The 21871-nt window shown below is 43.0% G+C and overlaps 1 protein-coding gene across 2 annotated transcripts; it reads right to left on the bottom strand.

The window, feature by feature from the left end:
• Positions 1-156: 156 nt before the first annotated feature.
• On the bottom strand, positions 157-21611 carry Msl3 (MSL complex subunit 3). Of its 2 annotated transcripts, XM_028885957.2 has the most exons (13): positions 21454-21611; positions 19903-19985; positions 19427-19522; positions 19019-19119; positions 18080-18171; positions 17412-17537; positions 14775-14935; positions 13203-13361; positions 11045-11307; positions 9273-9382; positions 6607-6706; positions 5836-5920; positions 157-3834 (listed from the first exon to the last, which is right to left on the bottom strand). In XM_028885957.2, exons 1-13 carry the CDS (start codon positions 21553-21555, stop codon positions 3735-3737), a joined length of 1578 nt encoding a protein of 525 aa, XP_028741790.1. In that variant the 5' UTR covers positions 21556-21611; the 3' UTR covers positions 157-3734. The 2 variants fall into 2 exon arrangements, with proteins under 2 accessions (XP_028741790.1, XP_028741791.1); XM_028885958.2 differs by lacking the exons at positions 19019-19119; positions 19427-19522; positions 19903-19985; positions 21454-21611 and adding an exon at positions 18320-18459 and having other exon boundaries at positions 3735-3834.
• Positions 21612-21871: the final 260 nt, after the last annotated feature.

The raw sequence follows: 21871 nt of genomic DNA, 5'->3' as shown, positions 1-21871 counted from the left end.
TGGATCTACCGGTAACAAATAGTTCAGCAGTGAAGATGGTGGGCACACTGCAGGTACACAGGCATCAGGCCAGCACCACATGAGCCAAATAAAGAGAAATCCTATTGAGAGGCCTCCCCCACTCATGACTGTCACAAAAGACCTGACAAAAGCACCTTAAGGAAGGAAGAGTTTATTTTGGCTTACAGTTTGAAGCGACACAGTCCATCACCGTGGGGGAAGTCATGGCAGCAAGGCTCGCAGTCAGGAAGCAGAGATGAATTTTGGTATTCCACTCTGTCCTTTTTATTCAGTCTGAGACCCCCCAACTCATGGAATGGTGCCACCCACATTTAGGGTGGGTCTTCTCTCTTCGGTTAAACTTCTTTGGAAGCATCTTCATAGAGTCATATCCACAGTTGTGTTTCCAGGGTGATTCTGAATCCAACCAAGTTGACAATCAAGATTAACCATCACTAATCTACCCCTGGCCAACCTGACACCTGAACACATCACTACATCATAACATTCCACCTCTGGCCCCTAAATTCTCATTTTCATCTCATATTCCAAAATGCATTTAGTCCTTCTCTAAAACTGCCCATAGTCTTTAACAGTCCCAGCAGTGTTAAACAGTCCAAAGTCTTATCTGAGACTCAAGGCAATCTCTTACTTGTAAACTTCTATAAAACCAACAACTTACAAAGTTTCAACATACAATGGCAAAGAATAAACATCCCCATCCCCAAAAGGAAGAATGGGGAGTACGACAAGGAAAGATGAGACCAAAGAAAAGACCAACACCTAGCAGAGCAAACACCAAATCCTGCAGCTCTATGTCCAGCATCTGGAGCTCATGATGGAATCATCTGGGCTTCAAAGGGCTTTGGTAGTCCCAGCTCTCCAGCTCGGCCATTTGCAGCACACATAGCTTCTGTCTTGGGCTGGCTCCACTCCAGTCTTGCAGCTTCCCTTAGGCAAGGAGTCACAGTTCAGGCATCTCCAACATCCTGGTGTCCACACTAAAGCTTGGACTTCATTTTCACATCTTCACATAATGGCTTCTCAGGGCTCACTTACAGAGATTCCAACCCGGCTACACATTGCCTGGCTTGGTGCTTTCTGGAACTCTAGTGCAAGTTTCTATGACCCCTTCAGTCTTGCATCTTTCACACCTGTATGCTGGTACCATGTGGGTGACATTACACAGTTCTGCTGTGACCTGGCCTCCATAGACTAGTATATTGGCATTTTGTGTGTAGACCATGGGGAAAGGCTTCCCTGGGTAACAGCTTTCCAGAAGTAGAAAATCCCTTCAGCAATAGTCTTAGTTTAGGATTTCTCCTTTCAAATGAATTCATTTTTTCACAAAATGGAGTGTTTATTAGGTGGGGTCTTGCTTTCAGAATACCTTCCCTAATGTCTAATGCAGAGCACAAGATTTCTCTTTAATGCTGCTAATCTCTTTTAACAACTCCAGCTGCTTTCTCTGCATCTATCCTGCCTGTCCCTTTAAACTCATTCTGTTCCCCACCAAGCTGACACATCTGTCTTCTTTTGTCTCATTTGTGCTTTCCCTCACTGGAGCCCTGGATGACAGCAAAAACCAGTAAACAAGACACAGCCCGAATGTTAACCTATCCTCAGATTCCTTCCACCAAGCAAAGGAGCTCATTACTATAGAATCTAGCCACACTCAAGTTCCCAAGACATGTCACCGATGACATGGACGGATACCAGATTCTTTGCCAGATTCTCACACAAATAGCCTGAAGCTCAATTCTCAACAGAGTCTCTTTTCCTCTCCAAAACCCCATGAGCCAGATCTCCACTGTCCACGCTTTTCTTGGCATTTGAGTTTTCAAAAACAGCACCAGAATAGCATATTAAATTCTGCTTACAGCACTCTAAGACTTCTCTGGCTCAAAGTTCCAAACGCTTAGCTTTAAACCCGTTCCAAATGCCTAGACCCACATGGTCAGGCTTAACACAACAGTGCCACTTCTCAGTTCCAGTGTCCTGTATCAGCTACGTTTGTGCTTGCTGTGACAAAGTACCTGAGAAAAGCATTGACTTTGGCTCCCAGTTTGATGGTCCAGTCCATTACGGCAGAGAAGGCACAGCAGCAGGAACATGAAGTTACTGGCAATACGTATGTATTACACGTGGAGTCAGGAAGTAGAAAGAAATGAATGCTGGGGTATCACTTACTTTCTCCTTTTCACTGCATTGGGAACCCCAGTCCATTGCATGGTGTTGGTCATATTCAAGATGGGTCTTTTCTCTTCAGTTAAAACTTTTCTGAAATGGTGTCATAAACACACCCAGAAGTGTGTTTCCACAGTAATTCTAAATCCATCACAGTGGCAATTAAGATTAAAAAAATCATATCTACCAAGACCTTGGAGGCTGCTCCAATCAGTCTCCACAAACCTGAATCTGTTAGCAACTAATTGCAGAAAGGACGATGTCTACACTCAGGCAATCTAGAGGTAGTGAATCTTAGTAGTCAGTGATGCACAAGGCACTTTAATGGAACCATTTCTAGTTAAAAGTCCTTGAGGCTCCTGTTCTTCATGAACAATGGCCTTTCAAAATTAAAGTCAACTGAGCTGAGCCATAAGAGAAGACAAGTGCTAATGTTTAATGCTTTTGTGACATCGGTATCCTTTCTAGTCATTTAGACCTCTCTAAACCACAGAGGGGGAAGGTATGCAAAAGAGGAAAATGAAGATTAAAAGGATGACTGCAGAGCATGTGAGCTGGTAAACTTGGAGAAGGATAAATCTGTGTTGGGCCCATGAGGGACCACAAAACAGCCACAAGTTGGCCCAGAGTCACAGTGACTTCCACCAATAGTCATGATGCAAAGAGAGGCCAAAGCAAAAAAGGGAGGGACAAAAGGGTACAAAGGGACACAGAAGTTGTGAGCAAAGGTTACCCCACTGTTGCCCTGCAATAAAAAGAACGGGGAAGGCCAGAGCAAAGCTTCTCTTGCTTCTTTCAAACAAAACTGGCAAAGCTTTATTTAGATCACCCAAAATAACATTTTATAGAAAAGGAACTATAACATTACATAGCAGAGTATGGCTGTAAAATCTCAAACAAGACAGGCAATGCTTTATTTAGAGCAAGAAAAATAATGTTTCTGAGATAGGGAACTGCTACAAGCGAGGCACAGCTGCAAGTTCTCCATTGCCATCAGTATCAATTCCCCCCCTAAAATACTTTGAGCATACTTGGTGGCTTCCAAGCACAAGCTAAGATCTGTTGAACAGAAAACAAGTTTTCAAAACCATTTTGTTTAACATTAACAAACAATCAAACAATGTGCTTCTTGTGAACAACCAACTGCAATGGCTACCAGAACAATGTTGAACCTAAGTATACGTTCATGAACGTTTCCCTATGAACACAGCTATGGCTGTTTTTATCCTGCTAGCACACACAGCTTGTGCAGCAGTGTTACTTTGGAATACGTTCAGGCACCCAGGAAGTAATCATTACATTAAAAAATCATTCATTCATTCATTCATTCATTCATTCATTAAATCGACCCCGATAGGCATGGACTACCATGCTGAGCTCAGAAAGTAATTCTTAACAGAAATAACAGTATGTGAGCAACTCAAACAACAGAGCCTACCCCTGTCAGAGAAACCCCGGGGTAGGTCCACCATCTCATTAACACTTCACCTGGAACCTAAAATATAAAGCCACATAGTGCAGCTATTTTTTCCAGAACAAGGAAAACTTTAATAAATGGCCCTGGGGTTCTTGGTGCTGTAGTGTGCCTCACAGGCAGCAACATAAGCTGACTCCGGGAAGAAGTCATCATGGTATTCTGCTAAAAACCTAGAGAAAGCAAAAGAAAGGCACTAATGAGCACCATACAAAGAACTGAACACCCTGAAGCTAAGTATTAGCTTTCAATCCGCTTTCACATTCCACGTTGTTTGTGTACTGGGAAGAAAACATGCTTCTAGTCTTGCTTCTACTTGATTACTTCCACAGCACCCACTGAACTAGTTCCTGTCAATCACTACGAATCTGAATCTCTTCATCATCAGTGTTACAGAACAGAAAACAGAACCTGAACTTGATTAGGTGGCAATCTGATTACATACATGCATCTGTGAAAAATAACCTCAATAAGTATTTCCTGTTTTTCAAACTCTAAAAATAATACATGGCAAATGCAATAAATGTCACTTAAGAAATTCACAGAGCTTATACAAACTACCAATACCAGCCCTTTGGATACTAATGTGCCATACCAAGAGGTTAGTTGTAAGTCTGGATGACAGTACCACAGCATCCCAAAAGACTGGTATGTCTGCAGATGGCTGGTAAAAAGTGGCAAGTCACTTAAGAATCTGCAATACGCTGATGATGGGATTCCAAGTGAGAGGCATGCCTGGTGGCTCAAGCCTATAATCTAAGCACTTGGAACTACCTTGTGATACCCCATCTCAAAAAACAAAACAGCAATAAAACAAAGCAAACAAACCCACCAGATAGAAAACAAAACACGTTCCAAGTAAATTTGGACAGCTGTGAGTTCTACCATGAAGGACTTACCCTGCTATCTCCCACCTGCCCAGATTCCTAAAACTGTTACACCTTTCTAAATAAGAAGCCATTGTCAAAAATTACTTGACAACTAAGTGCTTTTTTTCCATGTTTGCACCTTCTTGAAGGTCATTGTTTAGTTCGTTGATTTGAATTGCTGCCATTGTCTACTTTTTTTAAAAGACGATTTTTATTTACTCTTTGACAATTTCCTGCAACAGACTTTGATCACATCAAACCCCAATCTCTCCTCTCATAGCTTGGATACATTTTTAAAACATTTTCCTATGTTTATTGTGTTTCCTGTGTTATTTCCTAAAGTCCTAACTTCTGCTTTATATGAGGAATACTTCAAAATCCGCATGCTTCCCTATACTAACTTGCAGTCTAGACACCATTTGCTTCCAGTGCAGAAAGTTTTATGTTAAATAGAATTGTGGGTTTGTCTGAAGGGGCATTTGGGAGAGAAGAGAGTATTTTTATAACTTGTTTTCAGTAAAATGTTGGAAAGTCTAATTATTTTCAAGGACATGCTATTCAATAATCCCTGTAAGAAAATACCTTTTCAAACTTTAAGACTAATTTCTCTGGGTACAGTACTCTCTACACTTGAATATCCTTTTAAGGTCTAGTAGCTAGGCTGAGCTGGGTGAGGCAAGGTGAAGACCAGCCTTGAAGGACAAAGTAAGGACATAGCTAACAGACATCTGGATGGAACAGTGGGACTAACTGGACAATGGAATAAATATGGGCATCAGATCCACAGGTCAAATATTCTACTAGATAAGAAAATGACTAGCTATATTAGGTGAAGAAATCAACACCTTTCTCTGAATTCATAAATATCAGCACATACTTGAGTGATTTGTTATAGTTCTAGGCTGATATTCAAGTTAACTTAGGTACCCCCAACAAAAAAGGCCACTGGCTATGGTACTCCTAAAGAAAAAAAATGTAAATTAATGTAAATCTTAAGTACTTCTACGTCAGAAAATTCATTTTCTGCTTACAGGGTTATCCAGCTGGATTCTTCTAGTGACATGAAAATGTACCTCAGTGTCCTTGACTCGGAAAGTGGAGACATGAAGGCTAAAAGAAACATGAAACTAACAAGCAAACAAACTAAAAAATCCCTTCCTACTTACCCTATCAGTCAGTACACACCACCACCACCACCACCCAATATGGAAAATATCACAGAGCTACCTTCTGTGCGTGCTAAAGTTAAGCCTAGAAAAGTCACATTTGCTGGCAGAGGTAGGTGTGACGAGGTAATAAAAATACCTCAGAAAGAGATCAAAGTGCTTCAGTAAAGCCTTCAGATTCTTCTCAGAGAAGGACATCTTCCCAAGGATTTCTGGAAGTTTTACTGGATTAAAAACAAAAGCATATGTAGTCAGTAGAAGGTTACAATGGACAGGACTCACTGTGGGATCACCTGGGTTACTCTTTCCCCTTCGGGACTGAAATTGACACCTATATATACAAACAGTAAGTTACTGAACAAAGTAGAGTGGAAAGTCAAGGATTACAAGCCCAACTTTTATGAAATTTAAAGTACACCCAATGCCTTTTCTTTGAAGAGGAAACCAACTATCCACATTAGTGAGATGCTTATAAGATAACCAAGGGTTAAAAAAAGAGCCAAGCAACATGAGGCTGCTAGGCTGAGAGCATCATGAGACCCCACTTCCCTTTCATAATTTATAGGATGTGAATGGTTGTTAGGAGGGAGAGACGTTTTCATCAGTGACAAAGCCACTGGGAAACTGCTCTTGCTTCCTTCCTCACCCATGCACCTATAAACAACTGTAACGAAACTCATTAGTTGGGTACACACACACACACACACACACACACACACACACACACACACACACACACACCATGCAAACAGAAGGATGAATAGTAGGGACAAGAGAGGTAATGGGGTAGTGACTATGATCATCATGCATTCCATACACATATGAAAATATAGTGAAAGTCACTATTGTAAATAATAGATGCTAATAAAATGAAAACTGGAAAGAAGACATAAAGAACAGGGAATCTTACCAAATAATCTCAGTAAATGCTGTGCACCATAAATGTATGAAGGGGGAGGGGGCTGGTCTCCTGGCGGATAATTGTCAGGCACAAGTTTCCAAGACAGGACCTACCAAAAAAAAAAAATAAAAACCACCATATGAATGCTTCCTTTACTCCAAATGGAGATATTTCTAGATATCTAAATATTATGACAGTAAATCACAAGGAAAGAATGAAACCATATTGCTACCTAATGAACACCAGCTTATAAAAATAAATGTGAGGGCCAGAAGGACGTAAAATTAGATAAAGAAGATCCTGGAATTTAAACTTCTCAGCATCTATCATCATCTGGGGAGATATTCCATAACGGTGGGGAAGGCATACAGACAGGATCAGAAGACTAGCTGCTCACACTGTGTCAAGCCAGGAAGCAGAGAGAGCAGGGAACTAAAGGCTTGGCCCGGTGACCGGTTCCTTCAGTAAGCTTCACTTCCTGAAGGTTCCACAGTCTTCCCAGACAGCATTACCAGCTGGGGACCCAGCGTTCAAACACACAAGCCTCTGGGGGACAGTTCACGTCCATATCACCACAGTCACTGGGGAAACACTAGCAAGAGGATCAAGAGTCCTTGTTTCCTTGCTATCTACGTCATTATGGAAACTAACTTGAATCATCTCCGAGTGCCAACCTGGTACTTGGTTTCTTTGCCTTTACTCTGATGTTCAGAACTACTGATGGACTTGGGGCTTTGCTTAAAGCGAGAGCTGTCTTTCAGAACTCTCTGATGAGTTTCCCCAGCAGTACCTTCTCAATCAACAAACCAGCTTTCAGTATAGGGGATGTCTAATCTATTAACACGGAAGAAACAATGTTGCAGGAAATCCTCTATGAGAAAAAGCAGCAGGGTCCCAACCCGTAAAACATTAGAAACGCTGGCACAGTTGACCCGAATAAAGAAACGAGACATTCACAAGTGCTGTGGGAGTCCAGAATGAAGGCCCCAGCTTCACTTCAGCTCCTCACGGCCTTCATGTAGGTTCCCTATCTCATCCTTGGCAGCCAGTACTATCTGTCTTCACACCCACCGAGCATCTAACCCAGTTCCCACAGCGGAAACTCAGAACTGCTTCAGCAGATCAGAAGGCACAGATAGGCATTTGTAATTAGTAATGAGAACCACCTGTGCATCTTAACCAGCAACGTTGTCATCCAGCCCCTTCCCTAGCACAATTGGCAGCTGGTAATAGGAGAAAGGGACATAAAGGATTTGGAGAAATAGTCCTGGTTAAAACCCACCATGGAAGAAGTCCTTGAGGTCCTTAAAGTCACTATGGATTCTTGAGTCCCTAGAGCCTGCTGAACGCCAGTTTACCACAAAGCAGTCTGCTCTACCATTAACCACTAGATGGCAGCACTGACCTGAGTGGAAATGGTCTTTACCTCACTGCTCTTTTTTTGTTTGAAGAGCGGAGGGAGGGGAAACTGCCAGGTCAGGATATAATATATGAGCAAGGAATAAAAATTTTTTTTTTAAAAAAGGAAGAACTACTATTTCCCTTAAACACACAGCCTGTAGTGGCAAGGCTGTTCTCAGGCATTCAAGATAATGAATGGGCTTAAAGTCTAGCCCAACGCTGGCATTCAGCATGCTTTCAAAGAGATAGCTATGAGGGTTGCTATCCATGGAGGAGAATCGGATGTCAAAAATGAGTCACCAACTACATCCTGCTGCTCACATCTCATCCAATTGTTTGATGCTTATTTCTATATTGCCCCAAAACTGTTTATGCTTTTTGTTGAGGGCTGGACTGCTCAACTAGGAGCCTTTTCCTGAGACCCTGATGTAGGGAGAAGGAAGACAGTTTCTCCTCTAAAATAAGGTAAAATAAGATCCTGAGAAGCCAGCTCTTCCCACCCTGGGGACTATGGTTATCAGTCTCGGGGCCACTGTGTACTCGGTCTGTGATGCTCTTGAGATAGCCTGTATTCCCTTTGTGCAACACTGTTTGATTAGCTTCCCACTAACTTAGTCCACTGGATGACCGTTTCGGCTGACTCTGTCCTACTATATATACTTCTTAATGAGCGTGTGTGGTATAACACACAGCCCTTGAAAGACCTTCCAACCCCAAACATTCTTATTTTCTCCATATTCTATCCTCTTTATCTCCTGGTCCTCTCTCTTAGGACCCGCCACCTAAGAATGACCTACTGGTCTAGGTTACCTCTAAGTGATTTAAAGCTAAACGAATATTTTTAGCCCTTGCATATCATATACTGTTCATATTTCAGTGTCCACAATAATGGTTTATTGAAACACAGAACATCTATCTCATTTACATATTGTTTGCTACTTTGCAGTTGATTAGTCTTAATAGGCATCACGTGGCCCACAAAACCTAAACTATGTATTCTCAGACTCAAGAATAAAAGTACTGCTATGTTATACAAAACGTAAATACAAGTCTTTCTACAGCTGAATGATCTTTAGGGTAAAAGGTCATACTTGTAAAGCTGGAGTCCCAGCAGTTTCCTCAGATTTGAAACCAAGAACAGACTATTAAACTGAATCCTCTCTGTCCTTGTGCTGCTATTCTTTTGTAAAGCAACATAATACTTCAAGAACTTAGGACTGTAAACAACCACAAAGGGTAAAAGAACCTTTGGAGTTGAATGCCCAACACTCTACCTCATTTATTTCATTGGTTCTTCTCCCTTCGAAGCCAGCAAATACAGCACTTCCTTCCTTACTTGGAGTCAGAGGAATGGGGGAAGATGATCTGCTATGCACAGGCGTCTCTGCCAAAGAGAAAGTCGCAATTATTTACCCATAAAGTCACAGAGTGACTGAACTAGAGACACTCATTAGGACCCGGATAAACACTAGACCACAAATCTAAATCAGTTCTCAAAAGCTACAAACCATTAGCAATATGATCCTCATCTTATCAAAAAAGTAGCATGTGGAATATCATTTTTAGCATGCTACTGATACATGTTAGCACATGAGTCAACCTTGAAAAGTAAGCTGAAAGGGGCCCATCACAGAGCCATGTATTGTGATTCCATTCATATGAAATATGCAGAATAGGAAAATCCAGGGACAGAAAGGAGATTCATGGCTCTAAGGAGGTGTGGGTGGGGTGACTGCTAATGGGTATGGCGTTTCTTGGGGAGAACTGATCATGTTTTGGAACAGATTGTGATATGGTTGCACAACTCTGTTAATACATTAAAAGCCACTGGATTGGACACTTTAGCTGGGGAAACAGTAAGGTAGGGCCACTAAATTAGTCACTTTAAAATGATTAACTTGGATGGGGGAAGATAGCTCAGAGGTTACAAGCATTGGATCCTCTTCAATTGCCAGCACCCACAGGGCAGCTCACAATTCTCTCTAACTCTAGTTCCAGGTTAGATTGGACACCCTCTTTTGGCCTCTGAGGGCACCAAGCATCCCCATGGTACATGGACATAGATGCAGGCAAAACATCTATCCACAAAAATAAATCTTAAAAATATGGTTAACTTTATATGTGATTTTACCTAAATAAATAATGCCAAGAACAAACTGGAGTAGTATGGAAGTCAGAGAAATATCACTTCATTTTATCATTATTTATTTATTTATTATTCATCTTATTTCCTAGTTAAACCATCCCAGTTTTCATTCCATCAACTCATTAATCATGGACATACATTTTACATATTCAATTTACATAAAATGTTCTAAATAAACAACTCCGAAGTGCCAACTAGATTGGTAGTTTCCAGGGTAGGTAGAGAAGGGCAAATGAATGGTTGCTGATGTATGTAGGATTTCTTTTGTTCTGTGATGAAAATATCTGAACTGATTTTGGAGATGGCTGCACCATTCTAACTATACTAAAAAAAAAAATCTAATCCCAGCACTCAGGAGGCAGAGCCAGGCGGATCTCTGTGAGTTCGAGGCCAGCCTGGGCTACCAAGTGAGCTCCAGGAAAGGCGCAAAGCTACACAGAGAAACCCTGTCTCGAAAAATCAAAAAAAAAAAAAAATCACTTTGAATTTTTACAGCATATGAGTTATATCTCTCAAGCTCTGCTAAAACCAGCCTCTGATTTGAACATTTTATTCAAACCGATGTTTTACAGGTAAGTTTTGGAAACAGGAAGAGAAATGTAACACTCTACTAGCCCCATTCATCTTGAAGATTCCAATAACTCCACCACCTTATAAGAAGTAGCAGAGAGGGCGGGTGAAAGGCAACCTTAAACACAGAGCCCGGTCCTGCCTCCCCAATCCGCAGAGCTATCCTGGCCAGTTGCCTCCCTATCTTCCTATGGATGTTCTACTCTTCTTCAAAGGTTAGAGCACTTGGGTGTGGTCCCAGGAACAGCCCGTACTTAATACCCACTTAGGGAGCCTAGGAACAAAGGAAAAGGTAGCTTTCCCCAACCTGGGGATCTTAGAGCAACTCACTCTTTTCCAAGTGCAGAAACAGCTTCGGCATGTTGGCAGATGTGTCCTGCTGCCGGCGCTTGGGCTGAGGTGAGGAGCTACTCTCAGAGAGCCTGTCACAGTTGGTGCTGTGGCGAGTGGACCGCCTCAGAGACTGCAGGGCTTCTGGATCAGCTTTGCGCCTCTTGGGGGTGGCTGGCTCACCACTCGGAGGCTGGCTCTCTGTGGACTGTGGTGTGGATGGGTTCAACAAAGGCGGGCTAGGAGACAGCTCCTCCTGGCTCCTGGGCAAGAAGGACAGAGTCACTGGCGGCCTCTAAAGTTTTCTGCAAGGCCTCCCAAAGGCACATTCACAAACCAGCTCGGAGGGAGGAGCGAATACGTATCCTCACATACACTCAACACACATTTTTCTTAAACAGTCTCTAAATAGATGAGGTTACTATAACTCTGCAAGGCATGCTGTTATTAGAGACTAGAATACCTCTTCTATATGTTTTAGAACAAGAGCTTTTGGGGGTGGGGGTTGGCCCTAACCCAGAAAACAATTGCCAGTGTCTGGTGATATTATAGGGTTGTCACAAGTGAGGGCAGGTATATTGTTATCTAGAGGATAGAGAACAGAGTTACTGCTAAGTGTCCTACATCACACAGGATGGGCCCCAGGACACAATGTCATCAAAATGTAAAAACTGCCAGGATGTGAAAATGGCACAAGCATGTCAAAGTCTACCCTGAACTCTAGGAATCATCAGGTGTGAAGTAGACCATTTATGACTTCAACACAGGGCCCCAGTGAGTTTTGCTGGCTCTTGCCTGAGGTGAAAGTGACATGAGGAAAGGAACAGAGAGAAGCCACCAAAAAGAGACAGTAGAGGGGCAGAGAGTGAGTCAGGAACCATAAAAGAGAGGGAGAAAGAAAGAGACACACAGAGAAAGAGACAGCGACAGAGACAGGGAGAAGAAAGGCAGTCAATGCAGGGCACGGGAAATGAGAGTCTAGCATGACAGCTGTAGATAAGAGCAGATGCTGAGTGGTTTAACATAGAGGGATGCTACTTTAGTGCTAGAAAACTCAGTCCTCTGGGCATGACATGATCACTGCCCTCTTGGAATCAGAGCAGCTGTGATGAGCCCCATGAGATGCTCATAACCACTAACATTCCCTTGTGAAAGGCGGTAGGGCTCAGAAGGCACACAGAGCCTTCCCCCTTTGTGAGGATACTTAAGCAGTTAATGGGAGAGGAAGGCTCTTCTTCAGTGGTGTAGTTACCTGTAAGTAGCACAGCTTCCTCTAGCTAGCCCCAGTTAAACTCATTCACTCTCCATGCTCGACTTGAAAAGAATGGGTTTTTCTTCTCGTGCACAACATTCAGGAAGAGAAGAGAGAGGGCATGGCAGAATGCCTTAGACAGAGAAGGGCAAAGTCTTTAGGTGAGGATGGATCCATCCTCACACCCACTGCCCGAGCAGAGAACAAAGCCTGCTTAGGCACAGAAGGAAGAAAAGCAGTAGTGAAAGAAAAGTAGGGAACTAAGCTATACTTAGGGCCAAAGGTTGCTGGCCCCTTGCAAACAATATCAGGAACTGCTCCCCACCAGGGAAACGGACATTCATTCCATACTACAGATGTGAAGGCAAGAGGCTCAGGAAAAGCTGCCCCAAATCACATAACAGCAAGTGAGGGATGTCAGCTGCACTTTCACTTTCCACCCTTCTGGCCCATGGTGCTTCTACCCTCTTCCCTGTCTTCTGAAAGATGGGACAGCTGCTCAGACTCCATTGACAAAGTTCTATCTACTCAGGAATCTTTTGTCTGTCCTGGTCTTGCTATGTAGTCCTGACTAAGCTGGAATTCCCTCTAGAGACCATCTGTCTCCAAATTCATAGCAGTCCTCCTGCCTCAGCCTCTTGGATGCTAGGATGACAGGCACGTGCCATCATGCTTGGCTACCCTGGAGTGTTTACTTGGGAAAAATCTTTCACAACCATGAGAATGTGAGTGAAGATCTAGCTTACCCATGAATAAAAAGGAAGTACCAGAAAGAACACCCAATGTTTCCCTTCCTCCAAACATTCCAGCCCCCATAGCAGCAGATAAAATACTTCCAAAAAGACATTAGCCATGCCAATGCTGACACCTGAGGGGGAAGGCGCACTTCCACATTGTCTAACTCACCTATTAGTTGTGGTGGTACTTTCCTTAATAGGAAGAAAAAATTTAGACGATGTCACCTTTTTATATTGAGCTTGTTCATATGGGTAGAGCAAAACCAACGGAAGAGTATAATCAAAGGTAATTCGTAGTCCATCCACCATCTCCTTACAAAGGTCAACACTAGGAGGATTGAGAAAGAAAAGATAAGTCGTCAGAGACTCAGTAAAGTCACAGGTATTTTCCAAACTTTGCAATGAAGGTGTACATTTTTTAAGAGAGCAGACTTACCTTCATTTTTATTTATTTATTTATTTTGAGGCAGGGTCTCACCATGTAGCCCTGGCTGGCGTGGAACTCACTATGTGGATCAGGCTAGCCTCAAGCTCACAGAGCTCTACCTGCCTCTGCCTCTGCCTCCTGAGTGCTAGGATTAAAGGCATGTGCCACTCAGCTGAGAGCAGACTTTTAAAACCTTATATATCCACTACCATATAGAAAGAATGAACAATCTATAGATGCTAATAATGAAAAAATAGGGAAATATAGGTCCTAATATAAAATGCAGGCAGTATGCTAATAACTTAAATGTATCCATATAACACAAGTGAACAGGTTTAATATAACATGAGGCGTCCCAGCAGCCCAGTGCTCCTGGCTCCTGTTTCAACTGCAATAGTCTACCTCCCTAACAATGGTCCTGCCAAGTCATGAGGGTATAGTGGGATTTGAGAAACTCCACTCGACTAGAATAGAGCATTGTTTGGGGCTGGGAAGGTGGCTCAGCGGGTAAAAGTGCTTGCTGTACAAGCCTGACAACTTGAGTTCGGATCCCCAACATCTACTTAAAAGCTAGATGCAGTAGTGCGCAACTCTGTAATCCCAGAGTGCCTATGGGGAGGCAAGATACCAAGACAGGCAAATCTCTGGAAATTCAAAGACTAGCCAGAGTGGTATACCCAGCAGTGAACACCACCAGAGACTGTCCTAACCAAGGCAGAAGGTGAGGACGTACACCAGAGGTTGCCTTCTGACCTTCAGATGTGTGCCATGGCACACCTGCACTCAAACTCATACATACATAAATTAATTTAAAAAAATGACCAGTCACAAGCAACCTTTGATCCAGTTCTCATTGCCCATTTTGCTTCCTCACGTAGACAGTTCTTGTCCAAAGTGGTATCCCTGAAAATCTTGGTCTTGGTGACAAGGTAATGCACAATCAAGCCAGGTCTCATGTGGAATTATCAAACACTTCACAAAAATCACAATAGTTTCATCTTACACTGACAACTGAATGAATAATCAGCCAATCAGCTACAAAATAAGAGAAGAATTCAATAAAATGGAACAGAGAAAAGGATCCACTGTTCTAAACTGTAATATACAGAAAAAAAGCTGAGGGTATAGATGAGTGGAAGGGCATTTGCCTAGCATGCTTGAGGGTAAAGTCAATCCCCGTACCACACACACACACACACACACACACACACACACACACACACACAACCAAAACTAAACAAAACACCTAACAATAATAACAACAAAACCAAAACCAAAGACAAACTCCAAAGACTCAATACCCCAGCTACTCACTTCTTTTCTGCCGGGACATAGTGCACATTCATGTGTGTATGCATCATGGCATGATGGTGACGAGGCCTCTCATTGGCTGAAAAGGCTGCATTGATAGCAAAATGCTTCACATAGGATTCCAAAATTGTTATGATGTTGGTCTGGCATGGAAGTTTCACTAACTGTTAAGAAAAATATAATCATCTGATACTCACATTCCATTATAATCAGACATATATTCCAAGCAGGAATAGCTAAGGTTTTATCAGTTGAACGTTCTCAGTTCTGCTCAAGAACTTCTTAAATAAATACGTCTTGAAGCTCTTTAATAATCCCTCCTTCCACTGAGCATGTTTGCATTCTACTCTAGTCTTACTGTTTTGAATACATAGAAGTAGTGATCCTCAGGCTTAGCATTCTATTAAAAAATTTGGGAAAAACCTCTCAAAGTATAGCCAAGAGAGGTGCCCCTATCCCACCAATTAAATCCCAATCTATCAATCTTATTCTTGTATAATATTAGAGGGACCAGCCTTAATATTATACATCCCAGGGGCTCAGGAGAGAGAACTACTAACGGCGAGGACTATTTTCGGGAAATAGAATCTCAGCACACCAAGCTCTATAGTCCACTTGCTTTAATTCCTCTGGCATAACATCCTTTATACACAGCTTCAGTTCTGTTCTCATGTCTGGCTCCTTTCTTGCCTAATTTCTCTTCATATTTTTCTACTGCTCCCTCTAAGTTCTATCTTAATTCTCTCGTCTTAATTCTGCCTCATCTAGGTCCTTTTCACCTTGTTCTTATCCAGCTAGTATTTCCCCATCTGACTCTTCCTCATTTTCCATCTTGTTCCTCTAGTCCTCTCTTCTAGCCCTTCAATGTAGTTCTTCCCCATCTCAGTTTGTTCCTCTCAAGTTCTTACCCATCTTGTTCTTCCATTCTCTTTTCTCTTCTCCATCCCCTTGTGCCCTGGAAGTCCCAGTATATATATATGTGTGTGTGTGTGTGTGTGTGTGTGTGTGTGATATATATATATATATGTGTGTGTGTGTGTGTGTGTATGTGTATGTATGTGTATATGTATATATGTATATGTATGTGTGTGTGTGTGTATATATATATACACATACACACACCAGGCTTCCAGGGTCAAATGGAGGGGTGATAAGAATCACATAGAGAGGCAGTAATTGTTAATTATCATTTGCAACCCAAAAGGGAAGTGACTAATGGGGAAATGAATTAACTAAAGGCTAAATTTGGGTAATATCTAGGAAGAGGGATCTTATGTGCTCACTATAGTCTTAAACGTCATCGGTAGAAAAATGTTAAGACTGTAAGTTGCTAGGTCAATGGGAAAAAATAAAACTGCCTTCTTTTTTCCTGTGGCTCCTATCTGTCCAAGCTATCTGCCGTTTTTCTGCAGGGTGGGGGGAAGTGTGCTCGGTCGCTAGGCAACGTGTGTACAGCTAGATGCCTCTGGTGATAGTTAGAGGGAGATCTGGAGCTAAGGTAAGATTTGGGAAAGGAGGAAGTTAAGCTTAATTGGCACATCCGCCAGGCCTTCTCAAACGGGTAGCCTGGATGCTTAAGTCTGTTTTTAGAGAGTACAGAGGTATCTCTGATAAGGTACTTCCCTCCGTCTGGGGATGGACCTGGCCGGATGCTGCCAATGGTGATAATTACAGGGAGGCTTGAACTGGGGTTTGGGCTGAGCATAGCTGTTAGTGCAGAAGGTTATCTAAATATTCCTAGAAGTTGTTAGGTAAGGAGTTAGAGGTCTATAAAATTAGTAAGGCTGTAAGAAAGGAGGGTCCAAGCTAAATTTTGTAAAGCTATTACTTAACATCCACCTGACCTAGGTGGTGTCTCCTTGTGGAATTTATCTTAAATCAGTAGACTTGAATGTGGGCTGTTATTACTGCTAGTCCTTGAAAGTGGCTAAGGGAGATATCTGATTCCAGAGGAAGCCTTTCCTGAGGCTGTTCTCCAAATAACTGGAATGTGTATGTCCAGAAGAGTGATCAGTCCACACTGTTAGCCCTTCTTAGGGAAAAATCAATTGGGAAAATTATGAAGGTATACATGATTTTCATAACAGAATACAGCTGATAAATAACAAGCCAAGTAACATCAAAAGCTCCTTGGAATTTGGCTTCCTCTGAAGGAAATCCTTGATCTCTCCAGGTAGTGACTTTGCCAGAACGAGCTGAGTTCTTATGATATATCCCTGCAGCCCGCAGCATCTTATCACCTCTCTTTTTGAAACAGGGTGTGTTGTGTCACTCTGGCTGTCCTGGAACTCTCTATTTAGAGCAGGCTAGCCTTGAACTCAAGAGGTCTACCTGCCTCTACCTTCTGAGTGCTTGGATTAAAGGTGTGCATCATCATTCCTGGTTTAAATCCCAATCTTAGTTGAAGTCCAGGTATCAGAATTCTGGAAAGCCCCTTGAAGGACTCAAATGGACAGCATAAGGTATACAAGTCTTAAGTTATGCAAGAATCCAACACCATTGGTAGTCAGGTTTAGAACTGGATCAAGTACAAAATTGGAAATGAAACCACCATCGCTCCACACTGCCTAGTGTTTGACACTGTGACCACAAAATGCAGCCAAGTAGAAGCACCCTGAACAATCCATTCCTCCAGCATACCCGTTTCCTCCTGTTGATATAGTAACAGTCATCTTCAAGCTGCTTCTTGAGAACTTCAGGGATATCTATGGTTATAGTTCTTTCATCCATGTCCTTTCTTGAGCGCAGCGACAATACTTTTTTTTTCTGCAATATCACAATTCCATTTTTAATTAATGAGAACAACGGGAACGGCTACCACATAAGAGTCTGCTATGCAACCAAGCTAGTTTATTCACAACAGTCAGATCAGGCCACATGTCCTCTATTAAAACACAAAGACATAAAGATAGGTATGCCAAGTGTTCAAGTGCTTTTCACAGCATTAACTAGATTGCAAAGTCACTTTTGTTCCTTCCTCATTTATGATTACCATTGGGGTTTATGTCTAATTTGGAGGAAAGCAGAAGCCAATCTCTAGTATGCACAGTTAAAAATTAATCATTATAAAATCTAGTTCACAATCTTACTTAAAAAAAGATTATAGTTTATGAAAATGTCTGCGGGTATAAAGAGTAGATGATGCTCACACAGTGACTATAAACAAAGGCTGTCTTTTCTTTAAATGTCATAGAAAATTCATAATATTCATCTGAAAGATGTATCTTTTGAAAAGAGTTCCAACCCTGAAAATTTTGCCACTACCATGTATACCAAAGACAAAGTTTCTACAATAAAAACTTCAGTACCGCTTTAGTCTTTACTTTAATACGACGCTGACGATGTTCTTTTATTTCTTCATTCTTTTCTCCACAGCTTTCTTGACAGGTACTGCTTATTGCTATGTAAAACAAAAACATCAGACAAACACACATTACATACTTTGACAATCCTTACATTTACAAATTTTTAGGTGGCGCATGCACTTGACTAAGAAGAATGGTCTGCAGTTCTGCATACATTTTAAATCCTAAACACAAATACTGTACCTTTCGGAACAGAAACTTATTTTGATAAATATAACTCCAATTTCAATGGATACAAAAATCACACGAGCTAATGATCTGAAAGTGTTTCACCAGCTAGGATCCTATGGTTCACTGTTGGATTCATAAGTGGTGGCAAGGCCCTGGAGGTATCAAGAAGAAAATGGACTGTGAGAAAGGATCTGTGCGGGCTTGCTGGCTGAGATGAAGGTGGTCACTGGGAAGACTCGCACAGAGTCTTAGACTGACATGCTGACTGGTCATATTGACTGCTACTGTAATTGTCTAAAATAAACCGAGTGCATGTTACAAGGATGTTCCTTCCCTTAAGATGGAGTTATACCTAAATTGATGAAAATACAGGTAGCCTACTGAATATCATAGCTGACAACTCTAAATGTACTCAGAACACTTACATTAGCTGACAATTGGGCAAACTCATTGAAACAAAGCTTACCTTATGGGAGTATTAAATATCTCATGTATTTTATTGCATATTGTACTGAAATTGGAACAAGAAAATAGTATATTTTCATACCATCATAAAGTCAACAAAATCTTAAACTGGAGAACATCTGTATATTATGAGTTTGCACTATTTCCCTTTCTATAATTTCAACGACTCTTTCTCTCAATCTTGGAGGTCTAAAGAGATTACATGAAAATGGTTTTAGTTAAGGAAAATAAAGTCAAGACACTCACAGTTTTCATCATTTTGAGTTTTTTCTTTAATTGGCACAGTTTTTAAGACAGAGTCGACACCGGGCAACCTACAGCGCCTCTTCTTTCTTCCTGTACCTCTCCTGAAAACGATAAAAACAATTAAAATAAAATTTCAGACTGGTATAGGAGTTGGACTCCACAGAGGACATGATAAATAATAATTCTTAAATCAAACTTCAAAACGCAATGGCAATCCCCTCTACCAGATGGACAACAATCATTCTGTAAAACATCTATGATTCTATAGAATACTATAGAAATTCTTCATTTACCTTAAATATGTAAGATTAATGAAATCTGTCATTTTATTACTTTTTTATCATAAAAATCCAACACAGTAAAAAAACATACTGAATAACACTTCCATCAAAGTTTTTGTATCCTTACAGGCGAGCTACTGCTTTTTTGGCCAATTTACGCTGTAACCTCCGATTTTCATCTGTATCACGAAGCACATGATCCTCGGCTGCCCATCTATCCCAACTAGTTGAGAAAAGGAAGAGGATGTAAGTCAGTATTTTGAAACAAATGAAATTAATTCTGAAAAGCATCGTGAAGAAATGCCTCAGACTTGCTTACATTTTAGAAAGCCATATAAAGACTTCAAAATCACCAAGAGGGCATCAAGAAAGCACAAAGGAAACTCAGTTACACTTACTAGGATTTCCAATGATTACTCACAGGTAATCCAAACATACATAACAGACTTTAAAGTAATTATGCCTCAGAATACGAAAGCTTTACAAACAAAGCAAAAGCAGGAAATTAAACTTTTCTACAAGTGTTTCTAAAACGTAAGGCTACAAAATCAGTATGCTACAAAGCCGATTACTATTTAGTCTGATTGTAACAAGTTCACTCACCTTCTGTTCCAACCATTAAAATGTATCAGATATTCTGGAATCTTTCTTCCCTTTTCGTCTTTCCCGACAATAACATCGACGATCTGAAACCAGGAAATACTGCTCACGAGTGGCCAACAATCCAAAAATTATAAGTTAGGTTTAAAAAAAAAAACTAGATCATAGTCCCTTTTTAAAGGAAAAGAAAGAACTCATTCCCTTTTTAGATTCGTTCCCTTTTTAGAGAGCAGGGTTGTAACATTCTTCAACATATTTTTTCCTTTGCCTGAGTGGTTGCCTCAAAATAGGAAACATCCGTCCAACCAACCCACGATTGGTCTCTTGAGTTTGAGACCGGGGTGAAGCTTCTGAAGCCATTGGTCGGTAGATTTGTCATTAGCGAGGACCCAGACTAGAAAGAGCAGCCCTGAGACCTCTGGGAGTTGTAGTCACTCTGGCCTTGCCTTGTCCAGTGTCCAGCCAAGCTAGCCAGAGACTTCCACAACTCTCTCCCATCCCCCTAATAGCCCTGCATCCCCCGAGGGGACATCTGGTACAAGTAAACCGGCACATCCCTCCCTCCCCTTAGCGATGCCGCAAGCTGCAGGAAAGGCCGAAGGATTTAAACAATGATAAGAGTTGCAGGAGAGACCAAAGGTACATAACCCAGCCCAGATCTTGGGGTGGCCCACAGGACAGCACCACTTAAACATCGCTAAAGACGCACCTGGGGCTGTTCCGAGTTGTCTCCGCCACCAAGGACTTCGCCTTGGTGGCTGGAAACACTGACGCTCGCCCCGACCCCCAGCGCGCTGATTTTCACCCTCTTGGGGGCTCCGGAGCACTTAGGTGCCCACTCAAGCCCACCACTTAGAAACTGAAAACTACAAGCTATAGCTCAGCCCCTGCTGACTGAGCTGGATATAGGCCACACTGGATTCTTTCCTAGCTCTGTCGGTCCCCTACAAACCCTTCAGAAATTGCCAATGTCAAAGCGACTGAGCAACCCTGGGCCCCTCCCTCCCCCCAGGGTGACAGTTAAATGCCTCTGATCCTAAACTCGTCTCGAGTCCGGGACCATTATGTCACCAGCTGACAGCTGACAGTAACTGAGGCCAGGGTTGAGGGGTTGAGGATGTGGGTGGGTCAGTTGGTTAGGTGTCCTCGAGGGAGCCCACGCGGCGCTGAACCGCATCGGACAAGGAGAGACTTATCGCAAAAGCAGAGGCCTCAGGCGACAGTCCTCCTACATCAGGCGCCGGAATTGGCGCTCAGCGATCAAAGCGCCATCCAGGCCTAGCAACCGCGTAAGCGACGCGACACGACACACGACACGACACGACCGGAAGCGGAAGCAGAAACGGAAGCGTCATGAGTCCTTCCTAGTTAGGGCAGTTGAGCGCGTAACGCGTCTCGCCAGCGTCCCCTGCCGTCACGGGCTGCTCCACGCAGGCCGAGGCGCACCCTGGTGGCTGTCCAGGGCTCCGAGCCACTTGTCCTCCGCGGGCCCCTTTGCCTCCCATTCCCGGGGCCCAGACCCGCGCCTCCTCCCTGTCCCCCCCGCGGCGGCACCTTGGCATCGTACAGCACTCGCGCCTTGGTGGGGTCAGGCTCGAAGCACAGCACTTTCTCCCCAGAGTGGAATTGAAATTTCATGCCCTCGCTCGCGCTCATTTGCTCATCGTGGCGGAGGGCGAGGCTCCGGGGCGGGCGGAGCGCGCGCGGTGGGGGAGGACGGCCGGGGAGGCGGCGCTCCGCCACCGGGGGGGCCCGGGAGTGGCGGAGGCTATGACCGCCCCGCCCTCGGCCCCTCCTCCGGCCACCCCGCGCCACTGCGGGGACCTCGGCCGTGGCGATGGAAGCGCGCGTCCCCGCCAGGGCTCGTCCCCGCCTGCCCCCTCTGGGGCTCCGTGAGGGGTGCGGGCGGGGAGCAAGACCCCTCGACCGAGGTCTTCCTGCATAACGTCTCCTCTCGTCCCCATGGGCTAGG

Source organism: Peromyscus leucopus, chromosome X, assembly GCF_004664715.2.
Source record: "Peromyscus leucopus breed LL Stock chromosome X, UCI_PerLeu_2.1, whole genome shotgun sequence".
Classification (NCBI taxonomy): domain Eukaryota; kingdom Metazoa; phylum Chordata; class Mammalia; order Rodentia; family Cricetidae; genus Peromyscus; species Peromyscus leucopus.
This window is presented reverse-complemented; position numbering and strand designations above follow the sequence as displayed.